The sequence below is a fragment of the Pteropus vampyrus genome, unplaced genomic scaffold, assembly GCF_000151845.1.
Source record: "Pteropus vampyrus isolate Shadow unplaced genomic scaffold, Pvam_2.0 Scaffold66, whole genome shotgun sequence".
In the NCBI taxonomy this organism is placed as follows: Eukaryota; Metazoa; Chordata; class Mammalia; order Chiroptera; family Pteropodidae; genus Pteropus; species Pteropus vampyrus.
In genome coordinates this window covers 9568263-9590113 of record NW_011888847.1, presented here as the reverse complement: position 1 = coordinate 9590113, position 21851 = coordinate 9568263, and the positions used below count along the sequence as shown (strand labels likewise).

Sequence of the window (21851 nt, the reverse complement as noted above, 5' to 3'; positions counted from 1 at the left end):
TAAAGTCCCCAACGATGATTTAGCCATAGTTGCAGTGGAAGTCTCCCTTTATGAAACAGTTCTTTTCAGGAATTCTAGTTCCATTTATTTTCATGTAAGAACCTTTGATCAGTTTAGAAATAAGAGATAGTATACAAGAGGAAGTAGAATCCAGGTATTTAAAAGACATATTGCTTATGCCTAAAAGCTCTGTAATTATTGAAATCATATAAGTACAAAGAAATAGCATAATTATATAATTACATTTTATATATCTATTTGCTTTCAAATACTAGCGCTTTTCTGTAAGTGATATTCTTTTATGTGTGTTGTGGACTTTTTATAGTGGAGGCTGCCTTTTAACTATTTTCTCCTGTTATTAAGCTTCCTAACTGGTGTCTGTGTTGTAACATAGTCCCAGTGAAGTTCCTGTGTGTGCATATTATATGTACATATTAAATACATACGGTTGTTTGCAAACATTCTGCTTTCTGGCATAGAGTGTGTAGTTACATAGAGTTTTGTATTACAGTATACTTTTTTACCTTATAATACTTGAATGTATTTTTTCCTTGTCACAGCTCCTAGGGATATGGTTTATCAGTGAATGGATGGCCACTGGAAAACCTGCAGCTTTCCAGCTGGTGGAACTGGGCCCAGGTAGGGGTACCCTCGCGGGAGATATTTTGAGGGTAGGTAACAGAGGAATGTCTTAAAGTCTCATGCATACATAGCTGATTACTTTAGATTGAGTTTACAAACTTTGTTGATTTTTCTTCACTTTCAGTCCTACGTCCCTAATCTCATATTTCTCAGCTAAAATATAGTGTGACAATAATCTAATCAATAATTAGTTATCGTCTGTTTACAATTTTAAAATGTGAGGGCAGAATGTGGAAGCTGAAAGTATAAAACTTTTAGAAGACATTATGGGAAAATATATTTGTCTTCTGAGTAGGGAAAGAGTTTTTAAATTATATGTAAAGCAGAAGCCATAAAGAAAAGTATCAGTAATTCCAATTACATTAGAATTAAGAAATTTTTGTTCTTTAAAGAAACTAGGAACTTTTCGTTCTTCAAAAACACCATAAAGAGAGTGATGAGACAAGCCACAAGTTGAAGAAGTTATTTGCAACCCATAACCAACGAAGAATTAGTTCCTTTAGTCAATAAGTTGACAGATAACTCAATAGAAAAATCAGGTGAAGTATGTGAACAAGCTCATCATAAAAGAGGAAATTCAGATAGCTAATAAAAACAAAAAGATGCTCAGACTCACTGGTAGTCAGAGAAATGAAAATTAAAATCAGCGAGATACCACTGTACCCTCAAAGTTAGAAAGTGTGGCAACACCAAATATTGGTAAAGATGGGGAAATGTAGAGCTTATAAGAGTATAATTTGGTACAACTACTGAGAAGCTGTACTGTATGACCCAGCAGTTATACTGCTAGGCATATGTGTATACCCTAGAGGAACTTGTGCATGTATGTACCAGGAGACAGGTACAAGAATACAGCAGCATGACTTAGAATAGCAAAAAACTGGAAACAACCCAAATGCCTATGGATGGGAAAATAGATCAATAAATTGTAGTACAGTCTGACAATGGAATACTAGGTGCTGTGAAAATGCATGCAATCAGAGTAGACTGCACCCATGTTCAACATGGTCCTCAGCATCTTGTTGAGTGAAAATAGCTAATTTGTAAGGGAATTCACTTCATATTATTACATTTATATGAAATCCCCAAATAGTCAACATTAAATACTATATGTTTGGTGACACAGATATATTAACATTTATAAAGAAAAGCCAAGAAATGATGAACTTGTAATTCAGAATGGCAATGACATCTGAGGGTGAGGGAGAACATGGGGGCTTTAAAGGTAAGGGTCATGTCCCATTTCTTTAATCAGATAGTGGATATTTTTCCATGTATTGTTCTATCATTTTTACCTGATTTATAAAAATGTTAAAAAGGAATATTGTTTGTAGTACATGATAGGTAACTATTAAACTTTTGAAGTTTATACTTATATCTCTAAATTGGCAAAGTCATTTGCATATAAAATAGTAAGATTCTCAATACTTTTGTTGTTGCAAGTACTTGAAAATCAGGCTCCCAGCTCTTAAAATGTATAAAGGATGCTTCCCTAGATGCAGTCTAAGAACTCTTAAACAGCCAGAGAATTTAAAAGTAATGTAAAGAAAATAGGCAAAGACATAATTATAGATTTGTTTTCATTTTTGATCATACTTTCTGAAGGATTTTTCTCTTGGAAAGAAGTTTTTCCATTTGTAGTTTCATCTTAAAACTAAATTTGGAAAATCATTATCATTCTGTAATTGCATATTCAGGTCTCAAAATTCAGCAAATCACCAGTGAAAATTAAATTCAAATGAAAAATATCGATGTATTTTATGCTTTTGGCATTGAATTTTTAGCATTAAAATATTGATAAAATATTAGTATATTCCTTTTTTCTCATGTTTACAACAGTAAAAAAATTTGCATAGCTAAAAAAAAATTGAAAGTGTGAAAGAATCCCAAAGTTAAGCTGTTACTGGTGCTGTTCACATTTGATTTCCTGAGAATACAGTTTAATCATCTCAAAGAAGAGATTATTTCATAGACATGGGAGCTTTATAAAATCAAGGCTATATACATTTGATTTTCTTGGTCTTTTTCCTGACTCCCTGATCAGAATCCTTGTTTTATTGGATGCTTAATCTTTTATTTTTATTTGTTAATCATAATTCTAAATTTTATCATTAGGAAACAAAATTGTGTACTGTCCCTTTCCTGTATAGACTATATTTAATAACTCTAACAGGTTATGATTCTCATAGACTGCTGGACAGTGGCTTGTGTGAGGAACAAATTTTTCTGGAACCAATTATTCTACTATAACTTGAGCAAATTACTGAATTCAGTGGTTGGAAAACCTAAAGTCCGCTCAACACATTTTGCCAATTTTTCTTTTTCTACTTAGGTATTCAGTCAGCTTGGATCTGTACTGAAGAACTGTGACATTTCAATACATTTGGTAGAGGTCAGCCAAAAATTAAGCGAGATTCAAGCATTAACACTGACTGATGAGAAGATCCCGTTAGAGCAAAGTGCTGGGTCACCAGTATACATGAAAGGTGTTACTAAGTCTGGGATTCCTATTTCCTGGTACCGAGATCTGCAGGATGTTCCAAAAGGTAATGATTTTACATTGATTAATGAGAGAATTTTCATCACAACCCCTGAAAGTAGTGATAGGTGACCACAACCTTGTAGAGCAATATACAGATAGTCCCAACTTATGATAGTTTGACTTAGGATTTTTCAACTTTACAATGACATGAAAGTGATATGCATTCAGTACTTCGAATTTTGAGTTTTGATCTTTCCCAGGGCTACTGATGTGCCGTAGGATACGCTCTCATGATGCTGGGCAGCGGCAGCAGCATGATTTTGCCCAACTGTAGGCTAATGTACGTGTTCTGAGCACGTTTAAGGTAGGCTGGGCTAAGCCGTGATGTTTGGTAGGTTAGGTCTATTAAATGTATTTTTGACTTAACAGTATTTTCAACTTAAGATGGATTTATCAGGACATAATACCATCGTAAGTTGAGGAGCATCTGTAATAGATTTTGTGCGCCAATTTCCTTACCATAGAGCGTAGTGAACTACAAAAGGGCATTGTATTAGAAAATAAAATTGCCTAATGTGAAGGAACAGTGAATTTCATGTGGTTTTACAAAAACAAAACCAAAAACCAAAACCACAATGCACATCGTTGGTGTACTTTTTAGTTTTTCTCTACCTCTTAGATAGTACTGCTGATAAGCAGCCTAGGGTAGCAGGCACTGGAGGAAGCAGTGTTAATAGATTGATTTATTTTAATTATTTTATATTTTGAACATCCTTACTTGCCTAAAGGCAAGCGGTGTGTTGCAAGAACATCTCTGCACTCCTCAGGAATCCTACATCGATGAGCTCTGGCTCAAACCTGAGGTGGTCTCATCTTGGGCAAGGTAGCTCAGCTGTTCCTGGCCTCAGTGGTCTCAGATGAATTTTGGAAATTCAAGTCTTTTTCAGCTAACAAATTTGAGTTCTAATTTTTTTCAGGCCTAGTGATGAATAAGAGTAAACTGATAATTGAGATATTTGGGCTCTCTGACCCTGATATATGGAAATGAGAATAGTAATAATTGATCCTCTGTACTTTCTGCAGAGTAAGTTTGCTGTGAAGAGGGGGATAATTCTGTGGTAGTGGTGATTATGGAAGCCTCATAGGTTCCAGTACAAAGAACTAGGCATTTTACTTTTTGTTAATGTGCAAAAGAGCCAATTATCTTAAAAATACTTAAACAATATTTTTTTTGTTCTATTTTTAAATAGCATACAGCTTTTATCTTGCACATGAATTTTTTGACGTTCTTCCTGTGCATAAGTTTCAGGTATGATGGAAAAAAAGTCATGTTTATAATTGAATAACAAAGAGCTTTTTGTTGTAAGAATAAATATTTATGGCATTTAATTATTCAGTATATGTACATATTTGGAATTTCTCATGAATGTGAATTGAAAGCAAAAATGAAATATTAAATAGGATTCTTAATTCTCTTAAGATAATTGTTAAGAATTCTTAATTCTTCTGATAAAAATAAATGAGAATGTAAGATGGTAAATAGCTATAGAACAATGAAGGATTACTTTTTAGCAAATATTTTTAAATTCCAAAGATTAAAATTATTCATTCTTTCTATGAGGAGATTTAAGATTTTGTGATAATGTATGTGTACTGGTAACTTCAAGGCTAAGAGTATGTATTACTATGTAGTAATTTATTAGCAAAAGCTTCTGATTAGTCTTCCTGAGTCTGTTTTCCATTTTTGGGGCACTTTTCATGCTTGTTTTATCTTCTACAGCTTCATCTCTTATCTAAACAATATTAATAGTTTGCATCTATCAGTCTACTCATATTGTTTAAAGGAAATGAAGTAATGCCTTTAATTTTAACTGGTAGAGTGCTAAGTATTACTTATCTATCTTATTTATGGGAAGAGGAGAAAACTGATCGTTATTTTTGGTAGAGGCAATTTTGAGAACAAACTTGCAAAAATATGCTTTTTTGCATTATTTTGTGTTTAGAAAACACCACAAGGATGGCGAGAAGTATTTGTTGATATTGACCCACAAGTTTCTGATAAACTGAGGTTTGTTTTGGCGCCTTGTGCCACCCCAGCAGAAGCCTTCATACAAGTAAGATTAAGTTTTTTTTCTTCTTAGTTTGCCAGTCAAATCTTCAAAGTCTTATTTTCTGAGTCACTATTTTAGAATTCCTTTACAGAGGGAAGGAGTTGCTGGCAATATGTGAGGTGTTTTTTATTAATTGTGAAAAGTGGAGAGGATCTAGAGTCAGGACACTAGGTTAAAATCATTTCTTAGCTGTGACCTTACTGTAATGTAATAAGAGAAAGAATAAGTGCTTACTCAGCAACTACCTTCTCTATTTACCTATCAAATGTTGGCAGTATTGTCTCTTGAAGGATGGTTTGATGTCCGTGAAAACAATGTAGTATACTGTACAGTAACAACAGTATTTAATGAGTGTTTTGTATATGACACTCTGTATTTCCTCATTTAATTCTCAAAACAACTCTATTTTATATGTTTTATTATCATTTTCTTTGGGCTAATCATAGAGCATGCCTTTTTTCTTTGCTTTCACCCACATCTAAATTTGATTCTAGACTGCCAGAATGGCAGATTTACTAGTTTTCTATTAACTTTAAGGAATAAGCACAAAAGCCTGTCTATCTTGGGGTTGTGTGTTAAGGTTCAAAAATAACATACTTCTCGGGAGTGTTTAGGCTTTAGATTGCCTATTTTATTCCTTTTTTACCAGCTCAGGAAAAAAATAAAGATTTCATTTTGCCATAATTAAAAACTGCTGCTTCAGAAGTTATCAGTTTTTAAAAAGCACAGGAGCTTTTCAACATTAATCTATGAATTAAGTTTCTTTTGCAAAGCTTAAGTAAGTTAAAACATCAGCCGAAGCATTTGTGAACATTTTGTATTTTCATCTTCTGGCTACCAAATTTTACCTGAGTGAGAAACAAACTTGTAAAGCTACCAAGAGCTAACCCCCTGGCCCTGGGAGTTGTGATTCCTTTTAGTTCTTGATTTGAGTAGCATTCACTTATGAGAGAGGGAGTAATGATTTTCCCTCTCATTTGAATGGGGCAAATGGTAATAGAGACTGTCATCTCGAAGAGCAGTCTAAAATAGAAAGACTGTCAGCATGGTATACTGTAATATATCAGCTTATGCCTGAAGTGGCTGACTGCATGGTTTTTATAGTTAAACCACAGTAATTTATTTAATAGCACTGGAGACTAAGTGGTTTGTTGTTTCTTTTAATCCTTGACAGTAATTCTAGTACATGTGTAATGACGAAATGGACTCTTAAAGGCTTAAGTAATTCATCTCTAGTAAGTAGTAGGAAGAGCTGAGATTCAAGAGCTGAGTTTTCTAACTCTATCTCTGTTAGACCTGTGCTATTGTAGGCGGAGATGTCAGGGCAGGTCACTACTTCATTTTTATATGGTGTTAGGAGGGAGCAGGTGTTAGTGTACGTTTTTCTAATGAAGAAAAATAAATTTTCCATTATCTCAGGAATTAGTGAAATTTCATATATACTAGTCAAGTTGACAAGTATTAATATCTGACATTTTATTTTTTAAGCTCATCTGCACTTATTGAGGACCCTTAGTTAATACTCAAACGTCTTGGGAAATAAGGGCCTCAGGTATATTGGCCATAGTTCATTAACTGATATTTCTAGATTTAGGGAATATCATTAGGTATACCTTTAGCCCCAACAGAAGGTATCATAGTTGTTTAATAGGGTCTGTTTTTTTATATTGGCTTTATGTCATTTGTTCATTTGGCACCATTTTTTGAGTGCCTGTTATGTGGCAGGCACTCTTCTGAGCAGACACACAAAAAAACCCCTTTTCTATGCTTTCAATCCAGTGTAATATATTTATGTGAATTATAATGTAGAAGTAATAGCACCCTGGAGGGTTGGAGGTCATATGTCTTTTTATAAAGGGGATTAAAATTGAAATGTCTTTGTAAGCTTAGTGGATGGCATCAAAGATCCAGGAAATTCTGTATAATAAAAAGGATGTCATTGAAAAGTTGAGTGTAGGGAACATATACTGGGAATGAATTTATTTTTATTGTAACTAAGAAACGCTCTTCTTAGAAAACCCTGAAAATAAAAAAAAACCAAGAAACCCTAAAGAAACAGTTCTTTTGAAATATTTTCTTCCGACTGTTCCCTTACCAGCACGATGAAACAAGGGATCACGTGGAAGTGTGTCCTGATGCTGGTGTTATTATCCAGGAACTTTCTCAGCGCATTGCACTAACTGGAGGTGCTGCACTGATTGCAGATTATGGTCATGATGGAACTAAGACAGATACCTTCAGGGTATGTATAATTCAGTAACATGACTTATTAGAATTTAACTGTTTAATTGGTATGATTTACTTAATTATCAATTGTTACGTTTGAACTCATTGAAGATCTTTATCTTTGGTTTCCACAGAGCCTAGCTTTGTTGTTTTATATTATGTTATAATTAATGTTAATTGATGTTATAATACTCTTAACTCTAGATCTTATTCCTAAGCCTAAATCAACTGTCCAGCTCTCTTTTGAGTAGGGCCTGAATTGTCTACATTCTTCCTTAAGTTGTAGAACCTAGGTTTGCATAGATCCTAGTAAGCATCTAAATAATACAAATGGAAAGACCGTCTTAAAATTTCCTGCCCCTCCATTAAAAAAATTGTTTTTGGCACTTCTTTGCAGATATAATATAGCTACTGTAATCAAACTTTTTCTATCATATTTTCAGCATCTTTTCCTCTCCAGATGTATTTTTTTTTTTTTTACGTTTCTTAAGCATCCTCTTAAGTTCTTTGAATATGATCAATTGTTTACTATACTTTAATGGAAATACATTTAACTAAATGCTTTTATTCATTTTCTAAATCTGTGGTTCTCAATTTGTAACTTTATTGTACCTAAGAAAAACCTGGAGTGTTTGTTAAAAATGCTGATTTCCTAGTCTTACCCCCAGGATTCTGATTCACTAGGTCTGAATAGAGCATGGTAACATATTTTCAGGTGATTCTGACTCACAAAGTTAATGGATATACTTTGTAAAACACCATCTAGGTTTTAATAACCTGAAGTCATCTGGAAAAATTAATGAGATCTCCCCCATTCTATCACCATGGGCATAAATGAAAATGTTATATAACTGTCAAGGGTATTACTAGGTTTTCCACATAGCATCTCATTTCAAGAAAAGGGTTGCTACTACATTTTAAGAGTTGGTAAACCACTGACCTAGGCCATATATTTTTTTAATAGTTATGTAAAATGTACCAAAATGACAACATTTCTTTAATTTTGACAATGACACCATAAAACAAAAACTCATCATTTAAAAAATTATGTTCAAGGGGTTTTGTGGCCACAAGCTTCATGATGTCTTAATTGCCCCAGGAACAGCCGACCTAACAGCTGATGTGGACTTCAGTTATTTGCGCAGAATGGCACAGGAAAAAGTAGCTTCTCTGGGTCCGATAAAACAACAAACGTTTTTAAAAAATATGGGCATTGATGTCCGGCTGAAGGTAATGATTTGTTTCACTATCATTAAATATTTTAATTTCACAGTATTAAAAAAATGTATTTTAAATAATAAGTTCACCTGGCCTTAATGTTCTTGTAGTTTACCAGAACTTTCATCTTCCAGTCTTCTCAGCAGTGTAGGATTTAGTGTAACCAGATGCCTTGGGGGTGGAGCAGCCTAAGTTTCATGCATCTTTATATGAGGTAGAGTTTTAAGACTTTCAAATAGTTTCACATTCTTTAGAAAACTTGTCCACATTTTGGGATATGAATTTTTGTAACTGTTCTGAGGACACTGTAACCCTTCAGTGTAGATCAAACCATCTGGGAGTATTTGTTAAACATTCAAATCACAGCAACATTTTGGGTCACAGCAACCTTTGTTTTTAAGAAGCACCCCGACTTTGAGGCAGGTGATCAGAAACACATCCTAAGCACAGCTTTATCGAATAGCTAAGAGTCATTAGTATTGCTGCAGATAATTAGAAATCCTGTCTTGTTTTTACTAAGAAATTTTTTTTCTAGGTTCTTTTAGACAAATCAGACGAGCCATCATCAAGGCAGCAGTTACTTCAGGGGTATGACATGTTAATGAATCCTAAGAAGATGGGAGAAAGATTTAACTTTTTTGCCTTGCTGCCTCATCAGAGACTTCGTGGTAGAAGCCATCAAAGGAATGACCGTCAGTCAAAACCTTCTCCATCACCTGTAGCTGGGTTTAGTGAACTTGCTTGGAAGTGATATTTCAGTTTGGACTTTTTTACCCTCAAAGTCTGCCCAAGAAACAAAAATAGAGGGAACACATTTCATGTATCATAGGTAAAATAAGTATTAAAATATTTTATCTCTTCATAGCCAATAAAAATAGCCCACCTTATATACAACTAAACAATGATCTTTTAAGATTGTGTCTGACTCCAGGAACAAGTGTGTGTTCTCACATAGGAAACAAGTTATCATGAAACTGAGCTTCCTTTAATGAATAAAGCTAATTGCTAAATTTTTATTTTATTTTGAAAAGTAAACATGAACACTGATTAGTTTAATAAAAACTGGAAAACTGCCTAATTGGCCATTCACAGAGGACTGGTTAAATTATTCATGTATTTTTAAAAATGATGTAGAACAATATATTGTGACATAAGTTCTCTAAGATTTAGTAAGTGAAAAGAGTAGGGTGCAAAATGTTTTAGTTATGATTCCATTTGTGTTGGAGAAAAGCTACATTTAAAGAAATGCTTATCAGTAATTCCCGAGAAATAAATATTTTGGTGCAGACTGGTTGTTTTCTGTTTTGTGATATTTACTTGTACATAAGAAGGAAGAAAAGGATGCCCAATCTGGAAGTGAGTTTTTGGGGTGGGAAGAGAATTTTTTATTTGTTCTCCTTTAAGGTATTTGAATTTTTTACTGTATGCTTCTATGAATTTTATAATCAGAAACAAAATTAGATTTAAAAAAATTTTAAAGCCACCTGACATGTACATGAAATGTGAGTTAATGTAGACTACCTAGGAGAAATAATTTTCTCAATTGAGCTAATTTTCCCTTATTTTCAGATGTCAAGTTTTAGTTCTCATTTTTTGGTTCACAGAACTTTTATATTAATATCATACACATGGAGTTGTGAGGAATTGTTATATTAGCAACAAATTTCAAGTAAGATTAAAGGGATAGAATATTAGCCATGTGTCTTGAACTTATGGCATAATTATATTGGCAGAGTTCATTGGCAGAGTGATGAACTGATGCATTTTACTGCTTCTCTGGCATAACAGAACCGAATTGGTAAATGGAGGCCTTATTTTTCAGATGCTGTCCAGACATGGGTCATTCCTAGTCACCCTTAGTTCATTTCCATATTTATTTTCTTTTTTTGAAGTCTTGGGAGAACTTTTGGAAGATGAAAACGCCCATAGTTGGCTCATCCCAATTATTTAATAGTTTTTGTAATTAAGGGGAAGAGTCAGGCAATGCCTTATATCATAAAACCTAGAAAATTTACTTAGATAGTAGGTATTTATTTGTCATCTGGCAGTTGTAGTAGACTACCTGATGGTAGTTCCTGAAAAATTTATAATTATCCCAAAATTTCATTCCAAGAAATGAGACCTCTAGATAATTACCTCAAATTTCATATAAAATTGTAATAATGAGTTGTTTTTTATTTTAGGCAGTTAAAAAAGTCAGTGTTCTTAAATATAGCATTAGTTCCATTTACAAATACTATTTTCAAAATAGTTCTTACCAAGGCCTGGGAAAATAACACAACCAAATAAGCTTAGATACCTCAACTAGTGATAGGTGCAGGTTTTCACATGGAAAAATATGGTGATATGGAAATACATTTTATTATTAAGCTTCTTTGAGAATATTTACAAAAAGTGGGATGTAACAAAAAGATATAAAAATGTACTGAACAGTGTCATTATAGACTACTTTGTACATTATCAAATGTTTCTCACAATTATTTCTTATACAAATGACTTCAAGACAAAAAAAGGTTATGCAGATTATACAGTATCTGGAGTAATTACTCAACTCCAAATTATATGACAGTGCTTTTACAAATTTAGAAAACTTAGGCATTCAACAACAAGAGTGCAATTAATTTCATGGCTTGTAAAGATTGATTATATAAGTATAGCAAACAAACATTCCAGTTAATTTTCACCTTATGCAATAAAACCACAATAGGGTGCCTAGTGACTCAGGTTATTCCATTTTAGCATGTTGATATGGACAGACTTACTTTGGAGAAATTTGGGGAAATCATCTTCTATACTTGGGAACATACATTTCTAAAAGGTTCTGCAAAATTAATTTGATTTTTGAAACTTCTATATGAAATACAGAGAGACATTGTGGATATCTCCTGGAGATATTTACGGGGAAGCAGTGTAGCAAAATGGTTAAGTGGATAAAAGATGGTCAAGAGCCACTCTGCCTGGGTTTAAATACCGTGTAACTTTTAGGAGTTATTCTCCATTTGCCTCAATTTCCTTATCTGTGAGATGGGGTTCATTATGCTGTCGTGAAGATAAGTTAACATGTGAAGAGCTCGGAACACGGGCACTGCAGGTTTGCTACTACTCTCAAGGATATTTTTAGGTAGTTTTAGGTAAAGGAATAGCTTCAGGGATCTCAAAAGGCCCTCCACTCAGTCTTAGTTTGTTCAAATATGAACAATCTTTTCCTCTGTCACCTCAAATTCAGTGGGTAGTGATAGTTAACACTTTTATATTTATTGAATATTTTCATATCTGAGCTTCACAACACAGAAGGTAGAGGCAAGAACTATGATACTCTATTTTATAGACTGAGACACTCAAGGCTCAGACTGATTGTCACCTGACCAGGCAAACACAGCTAATAACGAAGGGAGCCAAGACTTAAAAGACTTAAACCCAGATCTTCTGACTCCATATCTTCTGCTCTTTTTGGAGGGGGCGGGGGGAGTTTACAATGATTACTGAGGAATGAAGAAACAGCCATTAGATTTTATAAGTGGATGGTCCCAGACATTAAACTTTTTTTCTTTTTTTTTGGGGGGGGGGGAGGTGGGGGTTAACTATTAGTAACTTCCAAAAAGCTATGAAAAAGTCTAACCTCATATATATGAATAGAAAAAAATTTCTTTAGCTGGCTGCTGGAGCCGAAATGTTAGAAAAAATATTTTCTTTCATTTGCTCTGCTGATAATATAGCCCTACCCTTATAAACTATTAAGTGTTTCACACTCAACTGCACCCACTTGTACAAACTGCTTAAAATAACTGATTTAAAAATATTCCAGATATCTGTAAAGCCTTCCAATAACCTAAAGGAAGAAAAAAAGGGTATTATTCGCTATTCTTTCCTGTAGCATTAAATGACCCTGCAGTGGCCTTAATTTTAGTATATACTTAATTTTCTTCTTCAAATTATTCAGCCCTGTGTAAAGAGATAAATCGTACAATTATAGATCTACACCCACTGAATATTGGAATCTAACTGGCATCACAGTGATGTCAGTGGGAACATGAGTATTTAGCAGCAGAGTTGAGCTACGAGAAGACATACGTAATAACTCAGCACTCAGACCAGCAGTCCCTACTCCTGTTTTTGTAACATCAGTTGTCCCACATTTACCTTAGAGGCTATTGTAATATACTCATAAAAGGTGACTTAATTTTTATGTTGTAGAGAGCATATTCAGAGTCTCAGCTCCAAAAAGGTTTTGGAGTCTTGGTGGACCTAAAGAAGAAAGGTGAAACAGTCCAGCACTCCTTTTCCAGGAATCTAGGAAAAACCCCTCAGTGCCTCTCTTTGGTCAGTTAAACAAATGTTTAACAACCTTATAGCAAATCACATGCTGGTAGCCTCTCAGTTATCTCTTAAATGCAAACCTTTTTAGTAATCAACCTTATAACTCTTGCATGATTTGGTTAAGCTATGCAATAACTGGACTCTGGCTTGCCCTTTTGTCTTTTTTAAAAAAAATAATACAAGAACAGGAAAGGGAGGATAAATTAAGTGCACTATTGTACTAAAGTGAAGGATTAGGAAAAATTATATAAAAACCAGTTATTGCTTATAACAGTTTATGAAAAGCTTCATCTTGGTTCCATTATGTTTTTATTACTCAGTTTCCTCTCTTGTACCTACTTATGAACTACAGTATTGGTGTCACTGATTCCTTTATTTCCTCATGTCTTTGCATCCTTGCAGATAACCTCTAAAAAAACAACAGTTGTGTAGCAAAATATCAGGCCATAAAATGAAATCCTCCCTTATTGAAGTTAGCTCATTGATAACTAAGGATCTTCTTCCATATCATCTGGATTGGGAGCCATAATGAAGTGCTTTGGGTATACAAGGTTGTGTGTGTATGCATGTATTTCCCAGCGGGCATCATCACTTTCGTGTGTAATGTAACGTTCTCCAATGCGAGTTTCAAATTCTCTAAGGTCAAGCCAAGTCTGATAGTCCTAGAAAAAAATGAAGTGATTATGAATCACGAGCAAAATGCTGTCAACCATCTTTTTTTGCTTAGCACCCTAGTCGTATAATTGACAACCCCTGCTCATAAGTACTTGTTACAAAGTGAGTTCCATTTGTAATATTTTAAATTACCAGTGTTGAAGATAAATACTTTTTCAAATTTAGAGTCCCTATGAAGTAACTAGTTTCTAAAGTTAAAAAAAAAATGCCTCAGGCTTGAGGTGACTAATAATAATCACTAAAACATTTTGTTTTATACTATGAGAGGCCTTATATATACCTTGCTCCTTGAAACAGGGAAAAGTGCTTAGAATTTCTATTAGGATAATTTGATAATTGCTGAGAGTAACTGACTGCATTTGTTTTGAAGTTAATTCTACTCCTAACTCCCTTTATAATAGTTCTAAAGTTTTCTTTATTCTGAAGCTTGGGAATATCTTTTGACAAGTCTATGCAACAGCCTTCGGAGGAAGTAAAAAGCAAAACATTTCGAATGGCATTTCTGATCTGATGCAAATATAAATCTTTTAGTCAATATTTTAAAAGTAAAATATATTTGACAAAATGTCATGCTTATCTTACAAAAAGGTGAAATGAACACACAAAGCCCTATAAATGACTAATTCATTGCTTTTGGTTCTGCATTTTAATGGTGTACTGCAAAACTTCCAGAGATTCAGTTACAGTACAAAGTAATCAGTGAAGAACACTTATGTTATTTTAAGACATGCAGAATCTGTTGATCTTAGAGCGATTTCATTAGGTAAGAGAAATCACAATCATCTGTTCAAATGAGGACTGCCAAAGAAAGATACACATTTTTTTACCTGTAGCCAGGGATGACTAAGAGATTTGTCCACACTGAAACGTTTTCTCATCTTCACTTGAAGTAGGTTGTTTATCAAGTCAATTGCTAAGGAAAGACAAAATCAGATACATGAATTTGGGTGTATGAAGTATCCACAACCTGTGACTCTGCCTGGAAGGTAGTTCGGAGGATTTTTCTTCTCAAGGATATGACTAACATGTTAGTGATCCACAAACATTTACTAAATTTACAGTGTATACCTGTTTTATTAAGTACCTGTTTATTAAGGAGGCAATATAGAGTACAGGTTAAAAGTAGACTGGAGCCAGCCTGACTGGGCAGAAATTATTCTATCACCTTTTCTGTGTGATATGGGGTCAGTTGCTAAATTATACTCTGCCTTAGTTTCCTTCATCTGTAAAATGAAGATGACAGTTTAATATATATAAAGGGCTTAGAATGGTGCTTAGCACATAGCTCTAAAAATTAACTATTATTATTTTAGGATGAATAAAACCGACTGATTATAGGCTGATTTTTTTCCCCCTCCAATGACATACTGCTTTCTAGTCATTGCCTTACCTCTACAGAAGTGCTCAGATTTGGGTAATAACTTATTACCAAAAGTTCATACTATATACATTTTAACAAATAGTTCATGGTGTTTTGGTATATGTGGTGAGATCTTGGCATATACATTTTATCCAGTTTTTTGGAGAAATGGACAAACCGCAAAACCAAAGCAACCATATAACTACATACTGACTACATACAGCCCTATAAAATGATACAACTGAAATACTGATACTAAGGCCTGGACCCAGAGATGAACCAAATGAAAGACTTATACTAGTTCTGTTTCTCTTCTGTATACCACTTAACTAGCAGATTTTCCATCAGTATTTTAATTACGAGTCTCTCTTTGTTCCAAATACTCCAGACTTTGATCCACTGTTCCACTTTAAACAGTGGTCCACCATGTGCATCAGGGAAGGAGCTGAGTCCCTGAGGAACTGGAAGTATTTCAATGGGGAGGAGGGACTACAGGCAGGGGGAAGGCCTCAGCAAAATGCAAACACTAGTTCAGAAGAATGTATACAACCAGGTTTGTGGAGGGGAGTAGTGAGAGATGAGGCTAGAAGCAAGCTTGGGCAGTATCACACACCTACAGCAGCAGCACAGAGGCCAAAATGTTTGGGAGCAGATTAGACGAAAGCAGTGTTGGCCTGAAAATGGATTTGGCAGTGGTTACCGGGAAGGACTGTTAAAAAGATATTTTAGTAGTTTCAAAATGAGGCAGTTGGGGTTTGGATTAGTGCTATGCCCCGGAAAATGTTAAGGAAGAGTGCCCAGAAACTGGTAATTGAATTTGGAAGATGAATAGAAGATATTAAAAGAGGCTGATTTGGGATCACAAAGATTTTTAGACAAAAGGGTACAACTACAATTTTTTTTTACCTTCACTAGAAATTTCTCTCCATGGATTTGGTGGGTACATAAATGCAGCATTTTGGATTTGGTCATTTATATCTTCATCTTCATTAAAAGGAAACGTGCCACTGAGGCTCACATAGACGATGACTCCCACTGACCACATATCTAAAGAACGGTTGTAACCTTTGCTTCTGAGAACTTCAGGGGCTAAGTATGCTGGAGTTCCTACCACAGACCTTCTGAATGACTTCTCACCAATGATGCGTGCAAAACCAAAGTCACACAGCTTCACCTGGAATTCAAAGGATGGTGTTGATTTTATATTTTATATATCAATCTCTATATACATACCTGTCTCTACGTATGACAGTGTATCATTTCAGCACACTTGCCAACTATTGATTATGAATGTTGAATAACTGTAGACAGGGAAACTAAAGTACCTTTTCCCAAAGGCAGACACATTTATAATCTGTGATCCAGTACTAACATAGTATGAAGTGCTTTCCTAGTACTTATTTCAAAAAACCATTTTTGAATTCTAGCTTCCAGAATGCCAAATGCAAGACTGGTGTTATAAGTGTTCAAAGTTTTTTGATGAAATGGAAGGTGCTGATCTTTTATAATTGGGCTTTTAAGGAGATCACTTTTCTATCATATGTAAGCAAGAATTATGTTTCATTTTTGAATCCTCAGTGGACTCACAGTGCCTGGACACATACAGGTATTTAACAAACATAACTACTAATGTGGCCAGTAGAAGAGCAGTGCTTGAGAGTCCTTGAAAGAATAGAATTAACTGTTTTCTATGCCTGTGTAACAAATTATTGCTAGTCGGATATTTACATTTGAAAAAAGTTGTATCTGAAGGTAGCTACAGTCACCACCATGTCCATTTGGGAAGAGTGTTCTGGAAGTGAGATAAGCTTAGCAAACACAGAACACAGCTTGCTGCCTGTCTTCTAGTAGAGGTTTCGATTTTGGTGATGAATGATGTATCCATGCTGAACAAGCCAAGTACTTTCTGGAGGAAATGCCCTGACTCACAAAACGTCTTCAAAAAAAGCATTAATATAAATTGAGAGAAAAGGGATTTAGCCTCTACAAAACCAGTGGTACAAATTGTGACTGGAAAGCAAGATGAAAGTGTATTCAAATGCTGCTTGCTACTTATGGGATAGGGACCCTCATACATGTTTTTATGATGATATTTGTTCTGTGCCTTTATTAAATTTGGCTACTTTATTTGAATCTTTTAAGAACAGGGATATTGACCATGAAAAACTGTGAACTCTTTTATTTTTTCGTTAAATGCCATACTTCAGCTAATATCTTGATAAAGGTAATGTGGCAGTTTGGTACCTTATTTAGCATGGCCACAGCTAGCACTTGAGCAAAAAGGACTATCAAGTAAACAATGTTATTTTCCCTTCTCTTCTAGTGTAATAGGAATCACTAAAGCAGAGGTCAGAAAGTTGGAGTTTTAGCCTTAGCTGTAGGAGTGTGCATCCTTTGCCCACACTGTTTTGAAGGTCAAGTGAGATAACATATGGAAGCACTTTATTTAAAATGTAGCACCAACTATTAGGGAGCCCTTTTTGACCTCACAATGACAATCACTTCTAACCACATAGACATTATAATAGAATATGATTACTTCTTTAAAAGACCTGTATAATTTCTTAAAATAAATCTTTAAAAGACAATTTGAGTTGTAGTTACCAAGTGAGATACAATCTGCTGTTTTTATTCTACTCATTTGTCTAGTTGTACATATTTTGAATGTATACATCAATAGTTTGTGGCAACAGATATTCTAGCTGTTTGGGAGGATTCATCAATGATATAATCATGAAAAACACTCATAGGTACCATCAACATATATTCCTCAGAACAACTTTTTCAAATTGTGAGTTATGACCCATGTTTTGGTTATGAAACAAATTTGGATCAATACTTTTTATTTAAATGAAATTTGAGTAAATAAATCAGTATGTCACACATAGGACATACACCAACACACACATATCGTCATATGTGAGCGCTGGTGGTGACAGGAAATGTAATTCTTATGTAGGTTTTGGTGAAAATATTTGAAATACAGTACTTTAAAGAGGAAGAAGAGTCGGCTACCTGCCTCAACCAAACTCTAGTTATTTCCCAATTCAGGGTTACTCCTAAGATTGTTTTATTTTATGGGGTATTTGTCCTGAGCACCAAGTACCAACCAACACTAATTTTCCCCACTTCATTCTCAACCCACGAAGACAGGCAGATTGCAAACAGTCTACATGCAAAAGGTATTCCTTGAGATCTGGTTAAGTCTGAAACATCTTAATGAAAATAATATAATTAGTAACATCTGAAGTCAAATTATTCATGTATTAACCCTTTTATTTCTGTAAAATGGTTATATAGTTGAACTTACAGCACTGCCTTTCATTACATAGGTACTTCATAACGTCGTCGTAACGATACTTAAAAAGCTCAGAGGATATCTCACCTGAGGAAATGGCTCTGCCGATGCGAGCAGCACATTTTCTGGCTTTAAATCACAGTGCACAATATTCTTAAAATGTAGATTCCTCAAAGCAACAAGTATCTGTTATTGAAGGAAGATTTTTTTTCAACATCTGAAAAAATCATAGCTAAACCCCAATCTGACCCCTTGAATGGTACAGTAACATGAAAAGTCCAGTTCATCAAGATTTTACAAAAGGTGTATTTCTATTTAAGGTTAACAATTCCCATACTGTCCCAATAGGTAAAAGCATGACTATTTAATTCTCTTATGCAGTTTTTAATTATCCTCTAGTTCTAAGAGTTAAAATACCTGTGTCACCATGAATTTAGTAATTCGTTCCGGAAGTCGACTTTTCTCACTGGAGAGAATCATTTCCAACATATCTCCATGCAGCTTTTCCATTACGACAAAAACGCGTTCTGGGGTTTCAAACATACATTCCAGGTTTACAATCCCAGGATGGTGTAAATTCTGAAGAGTTGCAGGATTAATTGTATGAAATACATGGCACAGAAAGAAAAATAGCTTAGAAAAATAATAAAAGCAAAGAAAACAAAAAGGATCATAGATTCTGATTTTTCCAAGTTCTGGAGAGTTGATGCATGAGGGAAAAGAATGTCTCCCCAATGTGATCATGTAATTCCCCCGGTCCATTACTACGTCTTTTCCTTCCTCATCATCTTTAATTTAATCTTCCGATACTAACTGTAGGCTGTCTATGAATAGGCACCAATTGCCAATCAAATTTTGGCCAATTACAGGCGTTTGGGGCTGGTACTTGTGAAGGTCTTTGCTCAAGATATGGTTTGGTTTAAATGCTGATTTGGTCTTCCCTCTTATAGACTCAGCATCTTTACCTCAATCATCTCAGGTTTCTCTTGTCTCTTGAGCACTATTATGTTACCAGGGTTGAACCATACAAAGATGAATCTGATAATACTGTTTCTGTAAATAAAGCAACTTATTATATTGGTAAAAAACAACAGCAGCAAAAAAACAAACAAAAAGCTTACTTTAAAGCAGATTTGAGAAGTCGGCCATGTTCAAAAATGTTCAATGGCTCTTTATTTCTGGACATAAATATAAATTCCTCTGCTTGGATTTTAAGACCTTCAAAAATCTGGCTTTATCTTCTCTATTCTATTTTAAATATGCTCTACTTACTTGCCCAAATAAGCTTTATATTCCTTATTAATAGAAATATATTTTTCTTATACTTTCCCCTTATTATGTGTACCTAATTACGCTAAGAGGGCACCTTTTTTTATGGCCTGAGGCTGAGCTCCATCTTTAAAAGGCTTTTTAAATTCACCATCATCTCTCAATTCCCCGTTAAGTGTCTTAATTTTTAATAATGTTACTACTTTTCAGGACTACTGCAGTATTTCCACTATGTGGATGCACCAATACTTATCCCACGGTACAATATGTGTGTATATATCTTACTCTGTAGCCTCATAAGCTCCCTGAGAGCAGACTGTGTCTCAGTCATTTTAGCTCAATGTCTGAAACACGGTTGCATTTTTTTTTAAAAAGTTTAGAAAATGAATAAGTGCAAAATATACATTGTTTACTTATCAACTTAAAACAACTTGATGCTCCAATTTATGAATCAACATGCCATTCCAAGTAGCAAAATAAAATTGACAATTTTTTTTTTTTTTACGGTAGATAAATGAAAGTGAACTAGCCCACAGTCATGGGTGTGATAATTGGCAATTAGCAGTGGAAAATTCAGAATATAACTTTAGTCAACTCAGAGTTGAAAGTGTGGCTGGCTGTCCTCCACACAGCTGAATATCTCTTAAGGTTCTTTTTTCACCCACCCTCCTTTAAAAACACACTCATGCAGACACAAAAATAGAAATATAACATTCTTCTCTCTAAACTTCTTCTATTTGTTTAAATGTCCTATTTTCTTGATTGTTTTGGTAAGTTATACTTTCACAGAGAATTAACTATTGCGCAGAGCAGTATCTTAAGATCCTCTTTTTGTTTTCAGTATTCATGGTCATCTCGAGATATTTTTATAATTTTTTTGATTAGGTTAGCTACTTATTTTATTGTTATTTCCTCCTCCCTCCCCCCACTCCTACCTACTCCAAGACAACCTGCTTTGGATATGTTTTCTGTATTAAGTTTATTTCCATTTTTATCTTTGTTAATTCCTTCTGCTTTCCTTAGGCTTACTGTTCATTCTTTAACTTCTTAAGTTGGATTCTTAATTCATTTATTTACATTCTTTCGTGGTCATTATTTGAAGTTATAATACTTTTTCTTAGCGATAATCCAAAGCTCTGATATTCAGTATTTTCACAATTATTTTCTAAGTAGTACTCTGAAATCTTCATTTTGCTCTTTGATTCAAAAATTAAGTGTAAAAAAACTTTTTTCAGGTGGTAGGGGAGTTTTTTGAATATTTACATATTCAAATGACGTTATTTGGTATAGTGTGATCTGCACTCTTCCACTGTTAAAGCACCCTTTTCAATTCATTTAATGTGTTTTCCTTTAAATTAAATCTTATCAGGTCATGACCCCTTTGGCTTTCTTCTACTTGAGAAGGTGCCTAGAGAGGATATCACACTTGTAGATCTCAGAGCCTGCAAAAAACAATTCTTATTGTGGTATTGCTTCTTGCACGCACCCTTGCTCCATCTCCATTGTTTCTGGAAAAAACTTCTACCTATTTTGTAGGTCTGAATTCTCTTCTATTTTTATTAAAGACAGTATGCTTTTCTTTTTAACATTTTTCTTGTAGTGTATGATTTCCAAGAAGGGAAAATGCTGAATTTATACAATGTTCAAACTAGAATTTCCCTCTTATGTTTCTGATAATGTTTCCCCATTTATGCAGGTAGTCATGAGAGTGCCACACCTTTTCTCCCACTCCTCTACTACCCTCTTCAAGCAACAGCAAAAAAAAAAAAAAAAAAAATTTTACATTACCATATCTATGAAATGCAATGTTGACAGTTTATGTAATTATAAATCCTTTCTATACATAACCATATGTAGACATAATACACATAATACCTTAAGAAATTAAACAAATGAAATCATCCCATTTAATATTTAACAATATTTTATAGATAATTCCCCACATAGATTTATTCAATAAATAAGATGAGTATTCGCTATGTGCCTAGTACTATATAAGTAGTCTGGATTCATCAGTAAACAAAACTGACAAATGTCTCTTGGAGCTTCTTAATTCTAGCAAGGTAAGAAAGACAATAGGTGAAAAACTAGTCAATCATCTACTATGGAGGTGATGACTACTGTAGCGAAAAGACAAAGTAAGGGAGTGCAGGAGGAAGGGGTAGCTTTAATGGTGAAGAGAATGCAAAGGATTCATTGAAGAAATGACATTTGGGCAAAAACGTGATGGAGGTTAAGGAAATATGCTATGCT

General features: G+C 34.3%; 2 protein-coding genes across 4 annotated transcripts in view; one reads left to right on the top strand and one right to left on the bottom strand.

Moving 5' to 3' along the window:
• NDUFAF7 (NADH:ubiquinone oxidoreductase complex assembly factor 7) overlaps positions 1-9967 on the top strand; it is a 14635-nt gene extending 4668 nt beyond the window's left edge. For all 3 annotated transcript variants that reach the window (XM_011361404.2, XM_023531346.1, XM_011361405.2), the window contains exons 4-10: positions 561-671; positions 2975-3188; positions 4375-4433; positions 5128-5238; positions 7334-7477; positions 8518-8691; positions 9215-9967. In XM_011361404.2, the coding sequence (XP_011359706.1) occupies positions 561-671; positions 2975-3188; positions 4375-4433; positions 5128-5238; positions 7334-7477; positions 8518-8691; positions 9215-9430 (1029 nt within the window). In that variant the 3' untranslated portion in view covers positions 9431-9967. The remainder of the gene's footprint in view (positions 1-560; positions 672-2974; positions 3189-4374; positions 4434-5127; positions 5239-7333; positions 7478-8517; positions 8692-9214) is intronic.
• An 866-nt stretch (positions 9968-10833) lies between these two features.
• Positions 10834-21851, bottom strand: part of PRKD3 (protein kinase D3) — a 53502-nt gene continuing 42484 nt past the window's right edge. The window contains exons 15-19 of the mRNA XM_011361428.2: positions 18747-18908; positions 18417-18515; positions 15938-16205; positions 14499-14584; positions 10834-13658 (exon numbers count right to left, since the gene is read on the bottom strand). Of these exons, the coding sequence (XP_011359730.1) occupies positions 13485-13658; positions 14499-14584; positions 15938-16205; positions 18417-18515; positions 18747-18908 (789 nt within the window). The 3' untranslated portion in view covers positions 10834-13484. The remainder of the gene's footprint in view (positions 13659-14498; positions 14585-15937; positions 16206-18416; positions 18516-18746; positions 18909-21851) is intronic.